The sequence below is a fragment of the Conger conger genome, chromosome 11, assembly GCF_963514075.1.
Source record: "Conger conger chromosome 11, fConCon1.1, whole genome shotgun sequence".
NCBI classification, from domain to species: domain Eukaryota; kingdom Metazoa; phylum Chordata; class Actinopteri; order Anguilliformes; family Congridae; genus Conger; species Conger conger.
Genome location: NC_083770.1, coordinates 40,685,319 through 40,707,953, shown reverse-complemented (window position 1 = coordinate 40,707,953; position 22,635 = coordinate 40,685,319). Strand labels below are relative to the sequence as shown.

The 22,635-nt window shown below is 45.5% G+C and overlaps 2 protein-coding genes across 15 annotated transcripts in view; one reads left to right on the top strand and one right to left on the bottom strand.

Moving 5' to 3' along the window:
• Window positions 1-4,453, top strand: part of atxn2 (ataxin 2) — a 36,873-nt gene extending 32,420 nt beyond the window's left edge. For 11 of the 14 annotated variants that reach the window (XM_061260074.1, XM_061260080.1, XM_061260073.1 and 8 more), the window contains 5 exons: window positions 174-300; window positions 2,475-2,656; window positions 2,874-3,086; window positions 3,278-3,452; window positions 3,790-4,453. In XM_061260074.1, the coding sequence (XP_061116058.1) occupies window positions 174-300; window positions 2,475-2,656; window positions 2,874-3,086; window positions 3,278-3,452; window positions 3,790-3,818 (726 nt within the window). In that variant the 3' untranslated portion in view covers window positions 3,819-4,453. The remainder of the gene's footprint in view (window positions 1-173; window positions 301-2,474; window positions 2,657-2,873; window positions 3,087-3,277; window positions 3,453-3,789) is intronic. The other 3 variants (XM_061260084.1, XM_061260079.1, XM_061260083.1) reach the window with 1 other exon arrangement.
• A 1,683-nt stretch (window positions 4,454-6,136) lies between these two features.
• sh2b3 (SH2B adaptor protein 3) overlaps window positions 6,137-22,635 on the bottom strand; it is a 53,557-nt gene continuing 37,058 nt past the window's right edge. Inside the window, 6 exon segments of the mRNA XM_061259453.1 lie at window positions 6,137-9,403; window positions 13,296-13,460; window positions 13,873-14,087; window positions 14,883-14,974; window positions 18,094-18,194; window positions 18,977-19,078. Of these exon segments, the coding sequence (XP_061115437.1) occupies window positions 9,071-9,403; window positions 13,296-13,460; window positions 13,873-14,087; window positions 14,883-14,974; window positions 18,094-18,194; window positions 18,977-19,078 (1,008 nt within the window). The 3' untranslated portion in view covers window positions 6,137-9,070.

Genomic DNA, 22,635 nt, shown 5'->3' with positions numbered 1-22,635 from the left:
TCTGCCCCCCTACCAGTCCCAGGTACACACACACACACAAACACAGACACACTCTGCCCCCCTACCAGTCCCAGGTGCACCCTCACACGCACACAAACACACCTCTGCATATGGGCCATGACCACCATGCCATGAACCCTCGTCATGTGACTCTAAGCATTGCTCTCTGATAGGCCCAGCATGTCTTCAGCCCTGTGATGCAGGGTGGGGCTAGGATGATGGCTCCGCCCACCCACGGCCAGCCCAGCTTGGTATCATCATCTACCACCCAATACGGCGAGCAGACGCACACCATGTATGGTAAGAGCCCCTCCCCAAGCCCAGACTCCGCAGACACGGTTTCCAATTTAACCAGCCTCAAGGGGGGATTGTGTGTGAAAGCGTAGGTGGTATTTACATACAAGGGGAGGTGTGAAACCAGATATCTGTGTATTTTAGCCAGTGAACATGTGGGGAACACTGGGGGGTTATCATAACTGTAGCAGTTAAATGAAACTATACTACCACGATAAAGGCAGGTAGATTTGTATTCTATTATTGTTGGGTGGTTACTTTTATGGTATGAAAGACATTGCAATACGAAGATACTCAGCGCAAACAAGGGCAAATATGTTATTGTGTAGTTGGGAATGTTAGCATGTTGTAAAAAGTATGTAACTGGGCCTGTTAGCGTGTTGTATGTAGCATATATAGTGCATCCGGAAAGTATTCACAGCGCTTCACTTTTCCCACATTTTGTTATGTTACAGCCTTATTCCAAAATGGAATAAATTCATTTTTTTTCTCCAAATTTTACACACAACACCCCATAATGACAACATGAAAGAAGTCTTTTTGAAATTTTAGCAAATTTATTAAAAATAAAAAACTAAGAAATCACATGTACATAAGTATTCACAGCCTTTGCTCAATACTTTGTTGATGCACCTTTGGCAGCTATTGCAGCCTCAAGTCTTTTTGAATATGATGCCACAAGCTTGGCGCACCTATCTTTGGGCAGTTTCGCCCATTCCTCTTTGCAGCACCTCTCAAGCTCCATCAGGTTGGATGGGGAGCGTTGGTGCACAGCCATTTTCAGATCTCTCCAGCGATGTTCAATCGGATTCAAGTCTGGGCTCTGGCTGGGCCACTCGAGGACATTCACAGAGTTGTCCTGAAGCCACTCCTTTGATGTCTTGGCTGTGTGCTTAGGGTCGTTGTCCTGCTGAAAGATGAACCGTCGCTCCAGTCTGAGGTCAAGAGCGCTCTGGAGCAGGTTTTCATCCAGGATGTCTCTGTACATTGCTGCATTCATCTTTCCCTCAATCCTGACTAGTCCCCCAGTTCCTGCCGCTGAAAAACATCCCCACAGCATGATGCTGCCACCACCATGCTTCACTGTAGGGATGGTATTGGCCAGGTGATGAGCGGTGCCTGGTTTCCTCCAAACATGACGCCTGGCATTCACGCCAAAGAGTTCAATCTTTGTCTCATCAGACCAGAGTATTTTGTTTCTCATGGTCTGAGAGACCTTCAGGTGCCTTTTGGCTAACTCCAGGCGGGCTGCCATGTGCCTTTTTACTAAGGAGTGGCTTCCGTCTGGCCACTCTACCACACAGGCCTGATTGGTGGATTTCTGCAGAGATGGTTGTCCTTCTGGAAGGTTCTCCTCTCTCCACAGAGGAACGCTGGAGCTCTGACTGAGTGACCATCGGGTTCTTGGTCCTGGTGGTTCCAAACTTCTTCCATTTATGGATGATGGAGGCCACTGTGCTCATTGGGACCTTCAAAGCAGCAGAAATTTTTCTGTACCCTTCCCCAGATTTGTGCCTTGAGACAATTCTGTCTCGGAGGTCTACAGACAATTCCTTTGACTTCATGCTGGGTTTGTGCTCCGACATGCACTGTCAACTGTGGGACCTTTCCAAATCATGTCCAATCAACTGAATTTACCACAGGTGGACTCCAATTAAGCTGTAGAAACATCTCAAGGTTGATCAGTGGAAACAGGATGCACCTGAGCTCAATTTTGAGCTTCATGGCAAAGGCTGTGAATACTTATGTACATGTGATTTCTTGGTTTTTTATTTTTAATAAATTTGCAAAAATCTCAAAAAACCTTTTTTCACGTTGTCATTATGGGGTATTGTGTGTAGAATTTGGAGGGAAAAAAAAGAATTTAATCAATTTTGGAATAAGGCTGTAACATGACATAAAATGTGGAAAAAGTGAAGCGCTGTGAATACTTTCCGGATGCACTGTAACTGGGCCTATTAGCCTGTTGTATCTAGTGTATAATGGGGCATGTTAGTATGTTGTATATGGCGTGTAACTGGACCTGTTAGTGTGTTGTAACGGGGTGTGTTACTCGCCGGCTATTTGTAGCGTGTAACTTTGTTAGCATGGTCTATATAGTGTGTAACGGGGCATGTTGTATGTAGCCTGTAATATTAGTGTGCTGTTTGCCAGGTGTAACGTTGGTGTGTTGTATGTAGCGTGTAACAGGCGTGTGGTGTTTGCAGTATCACCGGGGCCCATCCCACAGCAGTACACCCACCCCAATGCCACACTGCACCCCCACCCCCAACACCCCCAGCCCTCCGCCACGCCCACCGGCCAACAGCAGCCTCAGGGCCAACACACCGGCAACCACCCCCCCGCACCCAGCCCCGTGCAGGTGAGTGTTACAACGAGTGTGTGTGTGTGTGTGTGTGTGTTTGCATCCTCATTTTATTAACTCTCGTGCTCCAACTGAGAGAGAGAGTGTGTATGTGTGTGTATATAGTAGTGTTATAAACTCTCTCTGGAGCATGTGTATACACTGTGAGCGCCTTATTGGGTGTTTATTAGATTTATCTGACTGCTTACTCTTCCCCCTCTCTCTCACGGAGCAGCATGCTCAGCACCAGGCTGCTCAGGCCCTGCACCTGGGGACGCCCCCTCAGCAGCCCCTGTACTCAGCCCTGGCCCCCACCCCCCCCTCCCTGACCCCGGGGCCCAACCCGCAGTCCCCTCAGACCAGCTACCCGTCGGCCCAGCAGGTCTATATCCACCCCCAGCAGGTCCAGCACGGATACACAGCCTCCCACATGGCTCACGTGCAACAGGTGAGTCCCCACTGTGTGTGTGTGTGTGTGTGCAGTGTCTGTCTGAGTGTCTGTCTATGTGTGTTACAAGAAATAAGCATAAAGTCCTAGTAATGTACAGGCATTAGTGGAGTGATTTTTTTTTTTTTTGGTTTAAGATAATTCTCTACCCTTCTCTCTCTCTCTTCTCTTCCTCTGTCACTCTTTCTCAGGCCCATATGCAGTCTGGGATGGTTCCTTCCCATCATGCCACGCCCACCCACCCCCCGATGATGCTGATGGCGACGCAGCCCCCCGGGGGCCCCCAGGGGGGGCTCCCCCAGAGCGCCCTGCCCCCCCCCATCCCCGTGTCCTCTGCACACTTCTCCTACATGGCCCACCCCCCCGGTGAGCCCCGCCCACTACACCCCTACTGCACCCCAATCACACGCCTGCAACACTCCTACCGCACGCCTACCACACTCCTACCGCACGCCTACCGCACGCCTACCGCACTCCTACCGCACGCCTACCACACGCCTACCGCACGCCTACCGCACGCCTACCACACTCCTACCACACTCCTACCGCACTCCTGCCACACTCCTACCCCACTCTAATCACACAGTCAAACCGCACTGTCGCTGCAGATATGGAATCAGAGATGGATATTTCTCTCCTGATGATGGTGGTTTTCAGGTGCTAATTTTCCCCAATCTCTCTCTCTCTCTCTCTCTCTCTCCAGTGCAACCCCACCACCAGCAGCAGTTGTAGGAGACACGGGAGAGAGGAGCCGAATTCTTCCAGCCCCCCCCCGCCCCCCTCCCTCCAGATCCCTGAGAAAAGGGAGAGGTCCTCTCCCTCAGTTGTGCTTTCTTGTCCCAGTAATTAGGAATGATGCTAACAGGTCAAAGTGCAGTGGAGAAACATTCAACTAAAGAGTTTTAATAGCAGACGGGACGTCCCACACTGAGTCGCACGGTATTAACCCACCAAACCGGCCCCGCCCACCCCACCCCCCCCTCCGAGTCCTGTGCACCTTCTAAGTTATTAAACTCTTCCAGTCTAAAGAACGTATTAACAGCTGTGCTCATCTGCTGCTACTCCCGCATTCGAGTCGGGGGAACGCCTCGCTCCAACTCAACTCCAAACTAAGAGAAGGAAAGGAAAGAAAAGAAAGAAAGAAAGAACGAACAAAAAAAAAAAACAACCTCATTGTAATTAACCCGTTTGGCAAAAAGAAAGATGGATTATTTATGATTCATGACTGTGGAGGTGCCCCCCCGCCTCATCTGACAGTTATGTAACTTTTAAGTTAAAAAAAAAAAACTTTTACTTTGTAGATAATATAAATAATTTAAAAAACGAGAAAAAAAAATTAAAAACATTAAAAAAAGTTTTAAAAACTGTATGATTTGCCTGGTGTGGTTTTTCTGCTCTGCTCTGTGTGTATTTACTGCCTGTTCGTTGTCTTGGTGACTGAGGGACCTGTTATCACCTCGCGGCTGCTTCAAGTAGCAGTCTGCAACTTCACCAGCACTGACATCGCATCTTCTCCTACTGAATGAACCATTAACTCTCAAATGTAAGCTTTACTACAGACCAGTTGTGTTGTGGTTAATATATTTTCCGTCATTAAGGATGTTGTCTTGCGAGCTCAAATGACCAGGTTTTAATGGTCAACCCAGTGTCATGGAAAAGGTTGCAAAATATTTAACTTGGAATAAGAACCCATTTTACGCCACTTTGAAATGGGGCTCTTTTTCATTCATGAGTGCAAACGACGCAGTATTTCACCGGGTCAGCCACCCAGACTGGGTGTTCCCTCTTTTATAGCGGCCCAACATCACCTCCTATACCCTTGCAGGCTGGCTGCAGTTGTTTAAGAGTTTTTTTAATTTTTTTTTAATTTTTTTTAGTTTCTCTCAGATTCAGCATGTTAAAGATGGGCTGAAACGGCACTTTTCTGTTCGCTTCGTCGAAAACCGTTTGAATTGATTTCACGTCATCGTGTACCAGTGTGTGTCAATCAAATGTCTGTCAATTTTCTGTTCCCCTCCATCGACTATCCATTTCACAGAACAGCAGGCATTCTCATTTGACGTCCCCTTTGTTTCACGTCAGTGAAATTGACTCCCCGCCCTGCAAAAACTCCCCCCGAAAGATCCGACTCTCTTGTGTATACTTCATATAAATTCAGTTTCAGCTTGTCTTTAATCTCCAATGCTGAATGGACGGCAACAAAAGCTTGTGTTCTGAACTTCAGTAGAGTCACCACAAGGGGGCACTGTGAAACTTGAAACACGTGGGACCCACGGCCTTTTCCCCAAAAGTTGAATGAGTGCGTGAATCTCGCATGCGTTTCAGGACCGCCGTTAATAACTGACACAGGAAGTTCAGCGAAACGGAGCTCAGCACTGAAACGGCTTTTCTGTGATGAGAATTGTGTGAAAAGTGTGAAAAGTCATAATTGGCCTTTTATGTGGGCAGTAGCTCTGATGTGTCGGAAAGACCTGCATTCTTTTCGCTGCAGTCACCAGGCCTTGATCTGCACATCTTTGAAGTATGACTCTTGACCACAGTTTTAGTCACACACACATGTATGCACTCACTGACGCACACAAACACGCAGACATGCACACAAGCAAACGCACAGGAGCGCACACTTACGCGCGATCATACACTTTCTCACACACACACACACACACACACACACATGCAAACATGCACAATCTGACAGACTTGCACACAACGCTAAACAAGTGAGAGCATGCTTACACACACACACACACACACATACCATCTCATGCACACACGAACACGCACAATCTCACAGACATGCACACAAACTAATGCAAACACACACAAACAAACATGCCCACTCGCTCTCTCAGACCTGCATACTCTCACCCAAACACACACTCGGACACATTACACACATGCACGCTTACACATGCATCTCTCTCTCACACACACACACACACACACACGCACAGTCTGTCAGGACGACCAGCCATTTGGTCTGATCAAAAATCAGACCAAACGGGGTTATATACGGGGTTGCAGAACAGAATGCAGTGCATATCATACAATAAAGTTTTACTGTTAGCTTTATTTAAAAAAGGTTCAAATATACAGTTACTATAATTTAATTCATATGCATATTCTAGCCATTTAATCAGAACAAATGTTATTTTATCAGACAATAATGCATTAGGGTTTTTTTTTTGTAGAAACAGGACAAGCTGATTGGGTTGGAGTGGAGAGAGAGTTACAGTGCTCTTAATGCTAATATAACATACAAGAAGGCCTACATTCATTGTGCTGATTTGAGCAACTTTGGGAAAGAATGAGGGTGTGTTTCTGGAGAGTGTGTGGGCTCCTTCCAATCACTTCTTTTTCTCCTCCTCATCTTCCTTCGCCTCCTTTTCCTGCTCCTCGCTCCACCCGTTGGGGGAGGCAGAAAAGGAAGAGCGTAAAGGAGGTAAAGACGGAATCGAGGACGTAATTTAGGCAAATGGAACGTCCTCGCCCCTTCAAACGTCAGTTCAAAGCCACAGTCAGTTAGAGACGTGGCGCATGAGGAGGGGTGGACCCTTCATGTCACGTGATTTATGTCACGCATTCCACGAAAGATGTGCTGACGTTCCCTTGCTTAAAGGAAAGTTTTGGGAGTTCCTAACTTCCACTCCTAGCCCCTCCTAGAAGTACCAGGTTGGAATGTCCTTCAAGATGGCGGACCTCGATCGAGTAACCAGAGAGGAGCAAGGAAAAGAAAAAAGAGGAGAAAAATAAGCCACTGGGATGGGCCCGGTGTGTGTCCGGGGAGTGGGCGTGTCTGTCGACATTGGGGGTGTTCCTGTGGGTGTGTCTCTGCGGGAGAAGTGATAGTACTGGTTCAGCCCTGAGTAGATCTGCAGATTGGCGGCTCTGCTGTTATTTTACAAACCCTAACGTCTGGGGACATGGACACTTATGGACATACAAAAGTTTAAACCCACATGCGCAGATTCTCAAAGAGAAACTACCTCAACATTATGTGTGTGTAACTTATTTCATGGCATGTGTACAGGAATAATCATAACTATGCACGAAAGTCATTTTTGGTTGTTAAGGGGGAGGTCTTTTTTTTAAATGCTCTGTCCACAGGAATGTGTGATGTGTGCACAGGAACATGTTTTCCACCATTTTGGATTATCTACTATTACGATGACTATCAGATGAAGAGTGAGTTGAGTCTGTTTGTCCCCTGACCAAATGTCGCCACCATCCCAAACCAAGGGGAACGCTGCACACGAGGTAGTAACACACACATACAGTTTTGCAACGCTTTTAAAAATGCGCCAAATTATTCACTGAAGCAAAGGGGTTATCTTGGGGAAATATGGGGAAAGTATTGCGCATCTGTTTCTGACGCAGTGGTTTTATTTCTGCACGGACTGTCGCCATTTTCTTTTTTGGAATTCTGCAGCCGTTCCAAAGTCGGAGGATAACCCTGAGAAAGACCACGTCACTTCCGTTCAGCCTAAATACGGAAAAGAAAGTTCACTTTGATCCTCGACAGCACAATAAGTGAGCTGGTGGAAATCGCGAGAGTGTTTGCCTCTTAATAGCCACTTTATTTGAATAGTTTTCATCCCTTAAGTTATAAACTAGACTACCTTTTTTTAAACTGATGTACAAATTTCCCATTCAGGAATTCGGCTAAATATTATTTCTGGTCGCCATCTAAAATCTGTTTAAAATCCATTTTTTATTTCTTGCGCTGTCGGTAGAAGGTTATCGTGGCGTTTGAGTGAGGTGGACTTCCTCCTGCAGGGAAACAGACGTACATGCTTGTGTGCGTTTCTAAAAAAAAAACAGGAAACCTGCCGTGATAAGAAAAAAAAGAAAGAAAAAAAAATCTAAAGAGAATCCTAAACCAGGCCTCTGTTATTTGGGGAAGAAGGACAGTTAGTGTTAAAGTGGCAACAGAGAGAGAGGGTGTGTTGGCACCCAACAGGGTGACGACAGAAATCAAAATGGAGCAAAGTTGAGCAACACATTAAAGAAAGAAAAAAAAACACCCCCCAAACACGAGTAGCTTAAATTAACTATTGTGTTAATGCATCTCTGCATACAGGGATTCTTCATAAAACATTAATTACATTTTAATTACCCAACCATTTTCTCTGAAAGCTGTTGCAGTCATTTTGGGCAAAGTGACACATTTTATAATAAAGATGTATTAAAACTGTGTATCCAAATACATATTAAACATGTATAATGTTTTATATATAAAAATACTACTGAGTAGGTCAGTATCAAAAGATAATGTAAGATAATGTAATAAAGATTATTCAATTTACCCAAAATGGCCACCAGTAGCCGTTTAAAAACAGGTATTTTAAAAACTTCTGAAACTAGGCAAACTGTGTCTCCAGAAAGCCAAGGTGTCACATTAAGTGATGTTACCCATTTTACCTGTCCATTTCATTTTTTTATTTTTTTATTTTTTGCTTCCTGCCCTGTTTAGGGAAAACCCCGTGGGAAATTCAGATGGGGCTAATGCTTTATGAATATGGCGTTCTAACATTTATTATTATTATATTTTATATATTTATATTATTCTGTAGCTATTTAACTGCTATCCTACGGAGGGAGACCACTTTCTTCTTCACCCCCAACGATCACTTCCTGCTCCCTCCCTTCAGGTGCACGACAAGGCACACGTTTTCGGAAAGAGGAGACGGAGCCTTGCACCTCCACGGCCCTGGAACATAAGGGAGTGTCCACCCCCAGCCTGAGGAGAACCACGCCTGGAGAATCGCCCTTCGCCAGTGCCATTCCTTCATCTCCCAAATAGCCACATCCCATAGAATGATGTTGTCATCTTCTTTTTTTATATGAACAATAATAATAATAATAATAATAATAATAATATTGATGGTGATAATAGCGATACATTCATGTGGGAGACTCAGAGGTGCAGGTCTCTGAGTCGCAGTCTTTGGGTCAGTAAGGCCTGGTACTCCTGCTCCTCGGGTTCAGAGGAGCATGTACTGGTTGTCGATGGCTCTCTTGCGCCCCCTGTCGGGCGGTTCGAGCTCATAGTCTGAGTCTCGCTGGGGGAGCGGGGGAGGGTGGGGGGTGGAGTGTCGCTGTAACGGCCGGCGGTCCGACTCGCTGCGGCGCAGGGTCTCCAGGTGGGGGCGCTGGGGGGTCAGCGGGGAGCTCCGCTGGAACAGCTGCCCTGGGGGCGGCAGGGTGTCAGGGGGGCGCAGGCGGGGGCAGTTGGATGGGCTGCTGTGGGCCAGGCTGGGCTCCGAACTCCAGCGGTGCAGAGAGAAGGGCACCAGAACCACTGAGCCAGTCACACTCTGACCTGCAGGGAAACAACCAATCACAATCACCCACTGACTGCCATCGGCCAATCACATCACAGGCTGAACACAACCAACCAATCACAATCACCTACTGCCTTCCACTAACCAATCACAGAACCCACTGCCTTCCACTGACCAATCATCACATCACAGGCTGAACACAACTAATTACATCATCTGCTGCCTTTTACTGACCAATCACTAAGCCTAAGGAACACCGAGATCACCACCCCAACCTAAGAGCATCATGGGATGTTTAATGATCTTCAGAAGACGACAGACATATTGACATCTTCATTTTTTCTGTCTTTGGTAAGGTTTGGTTTGTCTTGTGAAAACAAGACATCACATATGTTTAGACATCTCTCTGTATGGAACATCATTTATGAAACAAACACTTACAGTGCATTTCCTTGTATTTCTCTCACAGATGGCTAGAAATATGATGCACTCACCGAGCACTTTATTAGGAACATTTTGACTTTACTACACCTACTTATTGTTGCAATTATCTAATCAGCCAATTGTGTGGCAGAAGTGCAATGCATACAATCATGTAGATATGGGTCAGGCACTTCAGTTAATGTTAACATCAACCACCAGAATGGGGAATAAATGTGCGCTACATGATTTTGACTATGGAATGATTGTTAGTGGCAGACAGGGTAGTTTGAGTATCTCAGAAAGTACTGATCTCCTGGGATTTTCACACACGATAGCCTCTTGAGTTTGCAAAGAATGATGCAAAAAAACACAAAAAAAATCCAGTGAACAGCAGTTCTGCAGACAGAAATGCCTTGCTAATGAGAGACATCAGAGGAGAAGGGCCAGACTGGTCAAAGCTGACAGGAAGGTGACAGTGATGCAAATAACCACACAATACAACAGTGGTATGCAGAAGAGCATCTCTGAATACAACGCATCATAACTCTAAGTGGATAGGCTACAGTCGTAAAAGTCTAGAAAATACCTATTAAAGTGCTCACTGAGCGTATATTAGGTTAAAATTATAGCTAAGGTTAGGAAAAGAACTAGAGTTATATTAAGGATTATATTCATTTATTTTATTGTGGTTGTTAAAGTACACTATTTCCAATCATTCTGAATAATTTTAATTAATTTACATAATGTTTTTTAATTTGGCATTGTTTTCACTTTCAGACAGAAGTCTCATGTATTTTGTTATTTTCTCCTGAAGCACCTTTTCATCACACATTTCTATTAATATATTTTACAGTGGTTAAGGTAACATGACTTCCTATTCATCAGAATAGAAAAGGATGTAACTTTTTTTGTTAGCATTTTTTCACTTTTTGGAGGTTTAAAATGTTTTGAGCATTTCTTTCACTTTTTCAAACTATAGGCTTATGTAGTTTACATATGCGTTTCCTCTAATCGGTTTGCTTAGAGTTCTCAGAAGTCTTCTTAACCACCACCCAGACAAAAACAGAACTAGCCAGGTCCTGTGTGCCTGTGTGCAGTCACAGACCTCCTTCTGTGCTCCTATCTATCCCACAATCCTTCACTCTGACCACTATCTCATAATCCTTTACTCTGACCACTATCTCCTGATCCCTCACTGACCACTTTTCAGACATAAAACAGAAGTCTCATGTATTTTGCTATTTTCTCCTGAAGCACCTTTTCATCACATACTTCTTCAAACAAACACATTTGTATTAATTTATTTTATAGTGGTTAAGGTAACATGACTTCCTATTTATCAGAATCAATTATTTTATTTTATTTTTAGCATTTTTTCACTTTTTGGACATAGTCTAATGTGTTTTACTGTTTTTTAAATGACATTTAAAATGTTTCAAGCATTTTTTTTCACTTTTCGGACATAAGACTATACAGTCTTATACAGTCTTATGTAGTTTGCCGTTTTCCAAGGAAACAGATTCTTCATCACATATTTCTTCAAACCCCTTTGTGATTAATTTATTTCACTGTGCTGTAAAACTGAGATGATTTCCTATCCATAAAATTAAAACATAACTTCAGGGTCATTTGGATAGTTTCTGTTGTCATTATGATTAAAAAGAGCAAACACAACTGTTTGATAATAAATGGCTTCACCCAACCACCAACCATGAGTGAAAGAAAAGCTTTTGTATTATCATTCATATTCTCTGAAAAATGGCCAAAAAATCTCAAAATCTGCCAGGGTATGTAAACTTATGAGCACAACTGTATTTAGCTGTTTTCCATGAAAACACATTTTTCATAAAAATTTCTTCAAACTCCAACTATCCATGTAAAACTAACATTATCTATCCAAAATATTTAAATAAAATATTTTTATTATTTACTTTTTTGGACAAAAGGCTATTGTCTTATGCTCTTCTTGTTTTCAATGCAACCACATTTTTCAATAAAATTAAGACATAACATTTCTTCTTTTTTTAGCATTTCTTCACTTTGCAGACTATAGTCTTAGTCTGCCGTTTTAAAAAAAAGATTGAAAATTAAAAGTAAATAAATAAATGTGTCTCCACGATGACAAGTTGTTGTATGTACTTATGTATTTTTCCTTTTTCCAAATAATTCTTTTTTTTTTCATCATACATTTCTTCAAAGCACATTTCTATGAATTTATTTCACCATGTCAGGGTCAGGGTTAAGGATAAGGTTATGGTTTAGGGTTGAAATAGGGTTAGGGTTTCGGTTAGGCTTAGAGTTAGTGTGTGCATGTATAGTGTGTGTGTGTAGTCGGTATGTGTGTGTATAGTGTGTGTATGGTGTGTGTGAGTGGGTGTGTGGTGTGTGTGTTTTCGGTGTGTGTGTGTGTGTAGTCAGTCTGAGTGTGTGTGTGCGTGTGCGTTCAGTCAGTCTGTGTGTGTGTGTGGTGTGTCTGTGTAGTCAGTCTGTGTGTGTGTGTGTGTGTGGTGTGTCTGTGTAGTCAGTCTGTGTGTGTGTGTGTGTGTGTGGTGTGTCTGTGTAGTCAGTCTGTGTGTGTGTGGTGTGTCTGTGCATGTGTGTGCATATGCGTTTCCTCTTTTCAGTTCGCTCAGAGTTCTCAGAAGTCTTCTTAACCACCACCCAGAGAAAAACAGAACTGGCCAGGTCCTGTGTGCCTGTGTGCAGTCACAGACCTCCTTCTGAGCCTCTATCTATCCCACAATCCTTCACTCTGACCACTATCTCATAATCCCTCACTCTAACCACTATCCCATAATCCCTCACTGTGGCTATCCCCACAGTGACTTCCTTTCTCCAAAGCACCTGCAGGCCTGACAGACCACCCTGTACACTGGAGCTTAACCCCTGCTCCCTAACTGGGACAGAAGAAGCCTTCAGCTGTGTTAGCATGTAGTCTGAGCAGCACTACAAACACAGCTGACCGGTAACAACACAAAAGCTCCTGCCCGTAGCACCACAGAGAGGATAAACTCGAGCTGATCTGAAGGAAAGAATGGAGAGGGGGTCAGGGGACCCACCTGATGTGTGTTCAAGACGGCTAGCTTTCGCGGTGAAATGTGTTTGCAGCAAATAGATACTACTGAATGATTGCATTCAGTTTAGTTCACCAGCAACGCCTTCTCAATACAAATGGATGTGACTTAGGTCTAACAATGCTAGCTAGCAGATTATCTGCGTACCTGGGAAAATTTTTTAAGAGACAAGAATTTGATTAAAGGGTATTATAACGGCCAAAATGATTGTCAACTTTTGTTCTCTTGGCGCTACACTTCTCCGCAGCCATTTATGTTGGCCTAACGTTGGCTAAGGATCGCGGCGAAACAGAAAAAAAGCTTCAACACGCTGCCGAGTGTTAGCAAACAGGAGAAGATCCGTACGCTTTGAGTATGTGGGCGAAGTCTAACGGCCATTGGGGCGTCGTGACCGCCCGTGCGGTGTGTCGGGGCGACTCACCCGGGGCGGCGGGGCCGGCCACCACGTAGCTGGACAGCCTGACATCGCAGGCGGCCCCGCACTCCAGCGGGATGGGCGACAGGCGGAAGTGGCTCAGCATGTCCATGACGGAGGAGAAGCGGAGGTGCTGCACCCGACACTGGCCCCACTCCGTCAGCGAGAGCCGCAGGTGCTGCAGGGGGCGGGGGGGGAACACTCACAATTCACTGAAGCGTATTCACACACATTGTCCCCAATGATACAGCGTTTCATTTCCCGATCGAAAGAGGGAAAAATGGGCAACTCAGTTCGGAGAAGGTGTTTGTGGGAATGTTGGTGCGTGTTACCCCTTTCGGTGCCATGTGGCGCTCAAGCGTAACTACCGTACAATCCCATGAATGCTATATAGCACTCTCGACCTCGTACCTTTTCAACCAATCAAAATGACTGCTTTGACTACTTTGAGCCTTTACGTATTTGAGGGGCATGTCCAGCCGTGTTTTTGGGGCATATCGAGGTGTGCAGGTGGGCCGTATCGGGGTGCCCTGGAAGTTGAAGGTGAGGACGCGTGGGGTTGTTGTGGGAGGTGTGTTTGTGGGCCGTACCTTGGCCTTGCCCTGGAAGTTGAAGGTCAGGACGTAGTCCCCCCTGCGAGTCTCACTCTGCCGCACCAGGAAGACGCCGTGGCCCTCAGAGCCTGAGGACTGGACCAGGAGCGCTGCCTTCACCCGTGAGATGGGCCCGTGGAACCAGGGGTACGCCCACAGGTAGTGGTCCCCCTTAGGCCACACCTGCTCTGGCCTCGCGAAGGCCGGGGACCCTGAGAGAGGAGAGGGGACACCTCAACCACAGCCACACTACACACATCCCCTTACCTCCACACTACACACATCCCCTAACCTCCACACTACACACATCCCCTAACCTCCACACTACACACATCCCCTAACCTCCACACTACACACATCCTCTTACACACATCCCCTAACCTCCACACTACACACATCCCCTAACCTCCACATTACACACATCCCCTAACCTCCACACTACACACATCCTCTTACACACATCCCCTAACCTCCACACTACACACATCCCCTAACCTCCACATTACACACATCCCCTAACCTCCACACTACACACATCCTCTTACACACATCCCCTAACCTCCACACTACACACATCCCCTAACCTCCACACTACACACATCCCCTAACCTCCACATTACACACATCCCCTTACCTCCACATTACACACATCCCCTTACACACATCCCCTAACCTCCACACTACACACATCCCCTAACCTCCACACTACACACATCCCCTAACCTCCACACTACACACATCCCCTTACACACATCCCCTAATCTCCACACTACACACATCCCCTAACCTCCACACTACACACATCCCCTAACCTCCACACTACACTCATCCCCTTACCTCCACACTACACACATCCCCTTACACACATCCCCTAACCTCCACACTACATACATCCCCTTACACACATCCCCTGACCTCCACACTACACACATCCCCTTACCTCCACATTACAAAGCCCCCGTTTCAATGCAGAGGTTTAAGCAAGGAGAGAGAGACGTATGACCCACCTTCACCTGCCGATTCTGAGCTTCCTCTCCTGGTGCTGGCCACACTGTCTCCCAGGGGCACCGAGAGCACCTCCATATCTGCACTGTCGGACCTGTAACAAACACATACACACACTGTCCAACCAGTAACAAACACATACACACACTGTCCAACCAGTAACAAACACATACACACACTGTCCAACCAGTAACAAACACATACAGTTACACACTGCCCATATCTGCACTGTCCAACCAGTAACAAACACATACACACACTGTCCCACCAGTAACAAACACATACAGTTACACACTGCCCATATCTGCACTGTCTGACCTGTAACAAACACACACAGTTACGCACTGCCCATAACTGCACTGTCCAAGCTCTAACACAGCCTGTTAGAGACAGAAACATACTTTGAGGCAGTGGGGTGAGATAGGATGCCACCTCAAACCCTACTTACATTTACATCAATTAACTGGCCACAATACTGGAATAATCTGCAGCCCCTGGTCTCACTCAACACAATAAAGAAATTCAGCTGCTGCACTATGCTGATAACCTGCTTCTGCTGTCGCCTACAAAATAAGAACTACAGCAGAACATGGATCTGCTAGAGCAATACTGTCCAACCTGGGCCCTGGTAGTACATGTAAAAGGATGAGAATTATGATTTTCCAGAACTCAGGGAATAAATACTGATTTAATTTAGGATCAAACCCAAAAGAACATTGCACAAATTATACTTTCTTTTATAGGCCTAATAATAAGTTAATCAGGAAGTTTCAACTTGGCTGTCAACTCCACCAAAAGACAGGAAATTAGAGTAAACTAAATTATATCCACAGCATAAAAAATTATATCAACTACTGGAACAATCAAATACAAGTAAACCTAATGGTTGTCTGCCCTAAAAGATAATACATTTATTATGGATTACACATTACCTAACCACAACCCTAAATAATACAAGCTTGGGAAAATACTGGCAATGTGCAGGCTCAGTGAGCGCAGTTTGGGCCATAGAAAACGGTCGGCACAGGCAGACCTGGCTCCCCAAAGAGAGGACACTTTCCATTCACAACATGTGGAAATGAAAGAGAAGACTTTTCAATTGAACAGGTTTGCCCAGATTTCATGAATTTTCTTGATGACGAGGAACTCCCCGTTCTCCTAGGAGAGGAAGGGGGATGTGTGACCCTGGCAGCACTTCTTAATTGTTTACACTATTATTACCACTTATGTTTCATGTTTGCTTGGCAATATATACTATGTGTATTTCCTGCCAATAAAGCACATTCAATTGAACTGAAATTGAGAAAGTGAGCGAGAGAGAGACAAAGAGAGAGGGAGTGGAAGAGACAGAGAGAGAGTGGGAGAGGGAGAGAGGGGGAGAGAGACAGAGAGAGAGACAGAGAAAGAGGGGGGAGAGAGAGAGGGAGAGGGAGAGAGAGAGAGAGAGAGAGAGAGAGGGGGACCTGGGGTGAGAGGAAGCTGAGCGAGCTACACTAAGCGACAGGCTCAGTCAGGAAGCCGGTCTTGTAATTCTGGGAAACGTGAAATGTTATTGTTTCTCTGCAAAAGAGAGAGAGACAGAGACAGATAGAGAGAGAGAAAGAATATGAGCAGTAGAGAGAGTGACAGAAGCTAGAGAGCAAGAGATAGAGAAAGAAAGAATGCGAGAAAGAGAGAGAGAGAGAGAAAGAAAGCAAGAATCAAGGCCAGGTCAGATGCTGCTGAATTGCTGACTTGTGTTCTGAGCACTCACTCAATAACAGGAAGAAGCTATTTTCTTTGAAGAGAGGCTTTTTCTGAATGCATGTTTCATTCGAGGTTAGCGCTGAGTTCTAAGCAAGAGGAAATTAACCACAAAAACACGCACACACACACGCATACACACACAGTGACTCATAGCCAAATTCAGAAGTGCAGGTGACAGACACGTTGACGTGGCTCTGCGCTAAAATCCCATGCTGCCCTGGGGTTCTGGGGCACCCTCAGCACCCCGTGTCCAAACGGCTGCAGGAAACAGGAAACAGGAAACAGGAAGTGTGGCTGCAGGGCGGGGTTGGCAGTGGGGCACTGACTCCGCCCCCTGAGTTTGGGGTCGTTTGATCTGAGCTAACAGCCAAACACACGGCAGAAGGCCTCACTCCTGACCTCTGGAGAAAGAAACCACTGCTTGCAGAGACAGAACTGCTGCACAGAACAGTCATTCTAGGATGACTTTAGGACCTGTGGCCTGTTTCACAAAGCAGGATTACTCAGTTACCGAGTCAAGACAGATAACTATGCTGAGTAAAACCCAGAACAGTTCCATGTTCCCGATTAGGGAGGGTTCCGGGTTTACTCAGTGCATTCATCCAGGTAACTCAGTAACCCTACTTTGTGGACCAGGCCCCTGGTCTGTAGAACAGGCCAGAGTGTAGATACTTCAGCTCCAGTGATTTTGAGAGGTCCTGTTAGACGGACAGACCAGCAGACTGGAGCATCTCCCAGCTCTGTCACAGAGGGGGAATCTGAGGGGGGCGGACTGCACAGGGGAGCAGGGAGTTTCACACTAACCCTCCAGTGTCCCGTCAGGGAATTCTGCACATCTCCAAAAATGCCAAAGGTCCTGAGATCCCCCCCCCACCCACGCCTGCTACTGTCGTCATCCCAGCATCAGAGCCAAACACACACACATGTGCGTGTGCACACACACACACACACACACATACCCTCATACAGGCACACACATACACACACACACACTCTCTCACACACATATACTCTCACACACAGATCACATACACTTACACACACATACGCACACACACACACACACACATACCCTCATACAGGCACACACACACACACACACACACACACACATATACTCTCACACACAGATCACACACACACACACACACACACCCATACACACACACATATACTCTCACACACATACACACACACACCCTCTCACACATACATACATATACTCTCACACACAGATCACACACACACACACACACACACGCACATACACATACACACTCACACACACACACACATACCCTCACACAGGCACACACACACACATACACACACACACCCTCTCACACACACACATATACTCTCACACACAGATCACACACACACACACACACATACACATACACACTCACACACACACACACACACACACACACAGACGGAAAGGCAGTGTGTCGTCCTGTTTCTCACCCGTTGTTTATACATTCTTTAATCTCTGTTGTCCAGGAGCTGACCTGCTGGTCATTGTCCGTCTCAAAGATGAAGCTGCCTGGATAGTGCTAACCTGAGACCTGAAGGGAGGGGAGGGGAAAGAGAGAGGCTTCAGTACACACACACACACACACACACACACACACAGGCACCCTGCACACACGCACACAGTTTTACTGTGGGGTCACTCAAGGGCTCAGATTTTTCTCAGTCTGTCAGAAAGAAACAGTTTAACCCTCCTAGTATGTTTGTTAAGAGTTTATGACCGCTTTTATGTTTAGGGTAAAATTGACCCCAACAGTTTAAATAAAGGCAAAATTATTGTAAAGAAAACATTTTGACTCTTTGTGTGTCGCCTTCTTATTGTCTCCCAAATGAGTAGCATTTTATCAATAAATATGAACATTGGTGAGAAGCATCTCATTTTAGAGCCTGAGGTACAGGAAGTTCAAGTTTGACACCTGTATGGGAAAGTGCCACCAGAAACATCTACAAAGAAATCTGACATAAAAATAAAAATGGTTGTATATTTTCTGACATTTTATAGTTACAAAGGGTCAAAATAGCCCAAGCACCACATGCAAAGTTGGTACAGGACTTCTGAAGCCATAGCATTGTTTATTGCATGTTTATTATTTAATCCCACCAAATATAAAAATGTAAAAATCATACAGTATCAAGATGTAAAAAAGGTTAACTGGTTTTTAAGAGATGTCAAACACTGAATGGGTCAAATTGACCCAAACATAATAGGAGGTTAATGTACGTCTGAACTTCAGGAGGGAGAGGGCAGTGTTACGGGCCTGGTTGGTTGTGCGAGGCTCACCTTTAACAGAAACGTGTTTATGTTGGCGAGGCTCACCTTTAACACAAAGGTGTTTATGTTGTCTGGCATCTCCAGACGGTTACAGCGACGCACCTCCGACACGTCACAACACCGCGCCGTCAGCTTGGAGCTGGAGCTCTGCAAAGAGCACAGACAGACAGTCAGTCAGACACAGACAGACAGACAGACACAGAGAGACAGACAGTCAGTCAGACACAGACAGACAGACAGACACAGAGAGACAGACAGTCAGTCAGACACAGACAGACAGACACAGAGAGACAGACAGTCAGTCAGACACAGACAGACAGACACAGAGAGACAGACAGTCAGTCAGACACAGACAGACAGACACAGAGAGACAGACAGTCAGTCAGACACAGACAGAGAGACAGACACAGACAGGGAGACAGACAGTCAGTCAGACACAGACAGACAGACAGACAGACAGACAGACAGACAGTCAGACAAACACAGCCAGACAGGGAGACAGACAATCAGTCAGACACAGACAGACAGGGAGACAGTCAGTCAGTTAGACGCAGACAGACAGGGAGACAGTCAGTCAGTCAGACACAGACAGACAGGGAGACAGTCAGTCAGACACAGACAGACAGACAGTGTGACAGTCAGACACACAGACAGACAGTCAGACACAGACAGGCAGATAGACAGAGAGTCAGTCAGACACAGACAGACAGGGAGACAGTCAGTCAGACACAGACAGACTGACAGACAGACAGAGTGACAGTCAGACACACAGACAGACAGGAGGAGGGAATGTGCTGTTTTGTACACAGTCTCCCTTTCCTGTCTCTCCACTGACAAATCTGCAGCAAGCTCACTCATTTCCTGTCGACTGGGCTCCTTTCAAAAGGAGTCCGCTCCGCAGTTCAATCCAGGGTTTCATTGGTAGTTATTGTTAATACTGGATTCAGTGTGTTATTTCTTTTTTAGATTAATGCGGGGGTGGTGCTGCCGGATGAATTCATTTAGTTGCATTTTTACATTTTTAGGGAAGAACCGGATTGCACAAGCAAGGCTCCAGGCGGTTCATGAGTAATGAGGGGTTTGGAGTTGATCCGGTGTGGGGCTCTGAACATCAGCGATCCGAACAGACCCCGCTCTGTAAAACCACTGACACGCAACGCCAACTCCACCAAAAAGGACACTTGAAACACGACTGTTCAAAAGCCACACCTGGGCTTCTTCAAAGAGTGTGTTCGTCATTCACAACATCATTCACAAATATGGCAATACATCTCACACCATACATCTTCACCTCACTTCTGTCCACACTGAAGACTGAATTCAGATGTTAAAGGGTCTCTAGCACACACTGAGTATCGCTGGTTTTGTGCACAGTGGGGGTTTTCACATAACAGCGGTACGCCCCACCTTCCCCCCACTGGCCACATTGTGCAGTCATCCTACCCACATGATGTCACAGGGGATCAGCCAATAAGCACTCATTCCTAATCAGATTAGCTTTCCAGCTGAAAAGTCATGGTGGCCCACCGTTAGCACGTTAGCACACACATATAGGAGCAGGCCTTCTTCCAGAACCCGGAACCGGTCTCTTCCAAACCTCCCTCAATCCCAGGAGGACTGCTTTACTGTTTCAATGTTTTGTGTGTGTGTGTGTGTGTGTGTTTGTGTGTGTGTGTGTGTGTGTGTGTTTGTGTGTGTGCATGTGTGTGTGTGTGTGTGTGTGTTTTTGTTCGATTTGGTGTTTGTGGGGACCATGCTGGGTGGTCTCAGCCTCTCTCTGTCACCGGGCAGAGCAGCACATTTCCACAGAGATCACCCAGATTCTCTAGGCCCCCGCAACTACTCAATAAATCACACACACACACACACACACACACAAAACATTAAAACAGTAAAACAGTCCTCCTGGGATTGAGGGAGGTTTGGAAGAGACCGATTCCGCGTTCCGAAGAAGCTAACATAGCATAGACACACACACACAAATGTACACACAGAGATACTGACACACATACAGACACACACACACAAACATACACAAACATACACATTCACATGCATGAGTGCACACACACTCCTCACTCACAGACACAACATGCACATGCAAGCACACACACACACACACACGCACACAGACACACATACACACACTCACACATGCGTGTGAACACACAAACAAACACACACACACACACTCACACACAGAAAAACAACATCTGGCTTCAAAGCCTGTTTTGAGAAAGTAGGCCCCAGCATGTTTGCAGGTGTGACAGACTGAGATCAATATCGGACAGAGAAGAAAGGAGACGGTGCGTCCATTAACGAAGAGGTTGAACGTCCACCATTTCAATCAGTTGTACCTTACAATTACCAATGATTTACACTGATGAAAATAAATGGGATTCACAAAGGGCCTCAGTTTCCGACCCTAAAAATGTTGCAATGACTCTAGTGCATGAGATTCACCTTCTCCAACACACCCCTGCTGATAAAAAAAACAGCTCAAGCTAGGTTTGAAAAGGCTGGTAGCTGGTTGACCAGTTCACACCAGCTCTATACTCAACGTGGGTTGACTAGATCAAGCTATGTTTTCAAATAATTGGTAGCTGGTAATTTCAAGCTGGTCATAGCTGGATTTTACACAAGGGATAAGAGGCCATTGAGCTAATATAAGTCAGTTCTATCTGTTCTTCCCAAAATGCCACAGGAAATGTGGAGGCATGTACATCAGTTGTACACAGATTACTTTTCAGAGAAATTTCAGCTGAAGTTGAGTGTAACTTCTTCCTGGTCATCTCAGCCTACTAGTACCGGTGGCTCAATGTCATAATTAATTTGCACAATTAAGAAGGAATTGACCAGAAACCCTGTAGTAGTATGATCTGAAATTACAGATATCAACACTCAACATCTACCCATTAGCATGAGCCTAGCTTTGTGATAAAATCTAAATTTTGATACTTATACACACAACTTAGCAGAGAATTTGTGGCTTGTATTTCCGCGATTGAGAAGGGTTTTCTAAGAAAGCAATGCAATGAATTCAAGGCCGGAGAATGATTCGATAGCAAAAACTAGGTTAGGAGACCACAAAAGGATTTTGTAATTGGCTCATAAGCTATGAAAAATGACATGGTTTTCAAAACCGACAACCCCAACAACCGACAACCCCCATCTTAAAGGAACTATTTCCTAAAGAACTATTTTACTTTAAGACAGAGACATTTCTGTCTTCTGGCTGGTAGGCTATATGAATACTGGTATCACTTTCTCTCACACATAGAAAATCAGGTTCTTGTCCCATAGTCAACATAAATCATTTTATTTTAGAAAAATCAAAAGATTATTTGAAATATTAACACGCCAGTCATCCTTCACATATTCTCAAACAGTCATAATGTTCTGAGACTCAGAAGGAGCATTAGTCAGCCAAAGTCATCACACGTGAGAAGAAACCCAGGAAATCTGACCAGGTTTTTCAGACGAAACGCTAAACAGCCCAGAGTAAAGGAACAGCGATATTCTTCTGAACTGAAACCTGTGGTGGATATGAGGGCGGCAGCGCTGCTTCTTTCGGTACGCACACGGCACGACGGATGAATCTGAAAGAAACACGTTTTCGCGCATCGTCCTCAGATCGGGCCCGATGTGACTGAAGGTTTCAGCTCCCGAGCGGTGTGTAGGAAGAGGTGAGTCATGTCTCGACT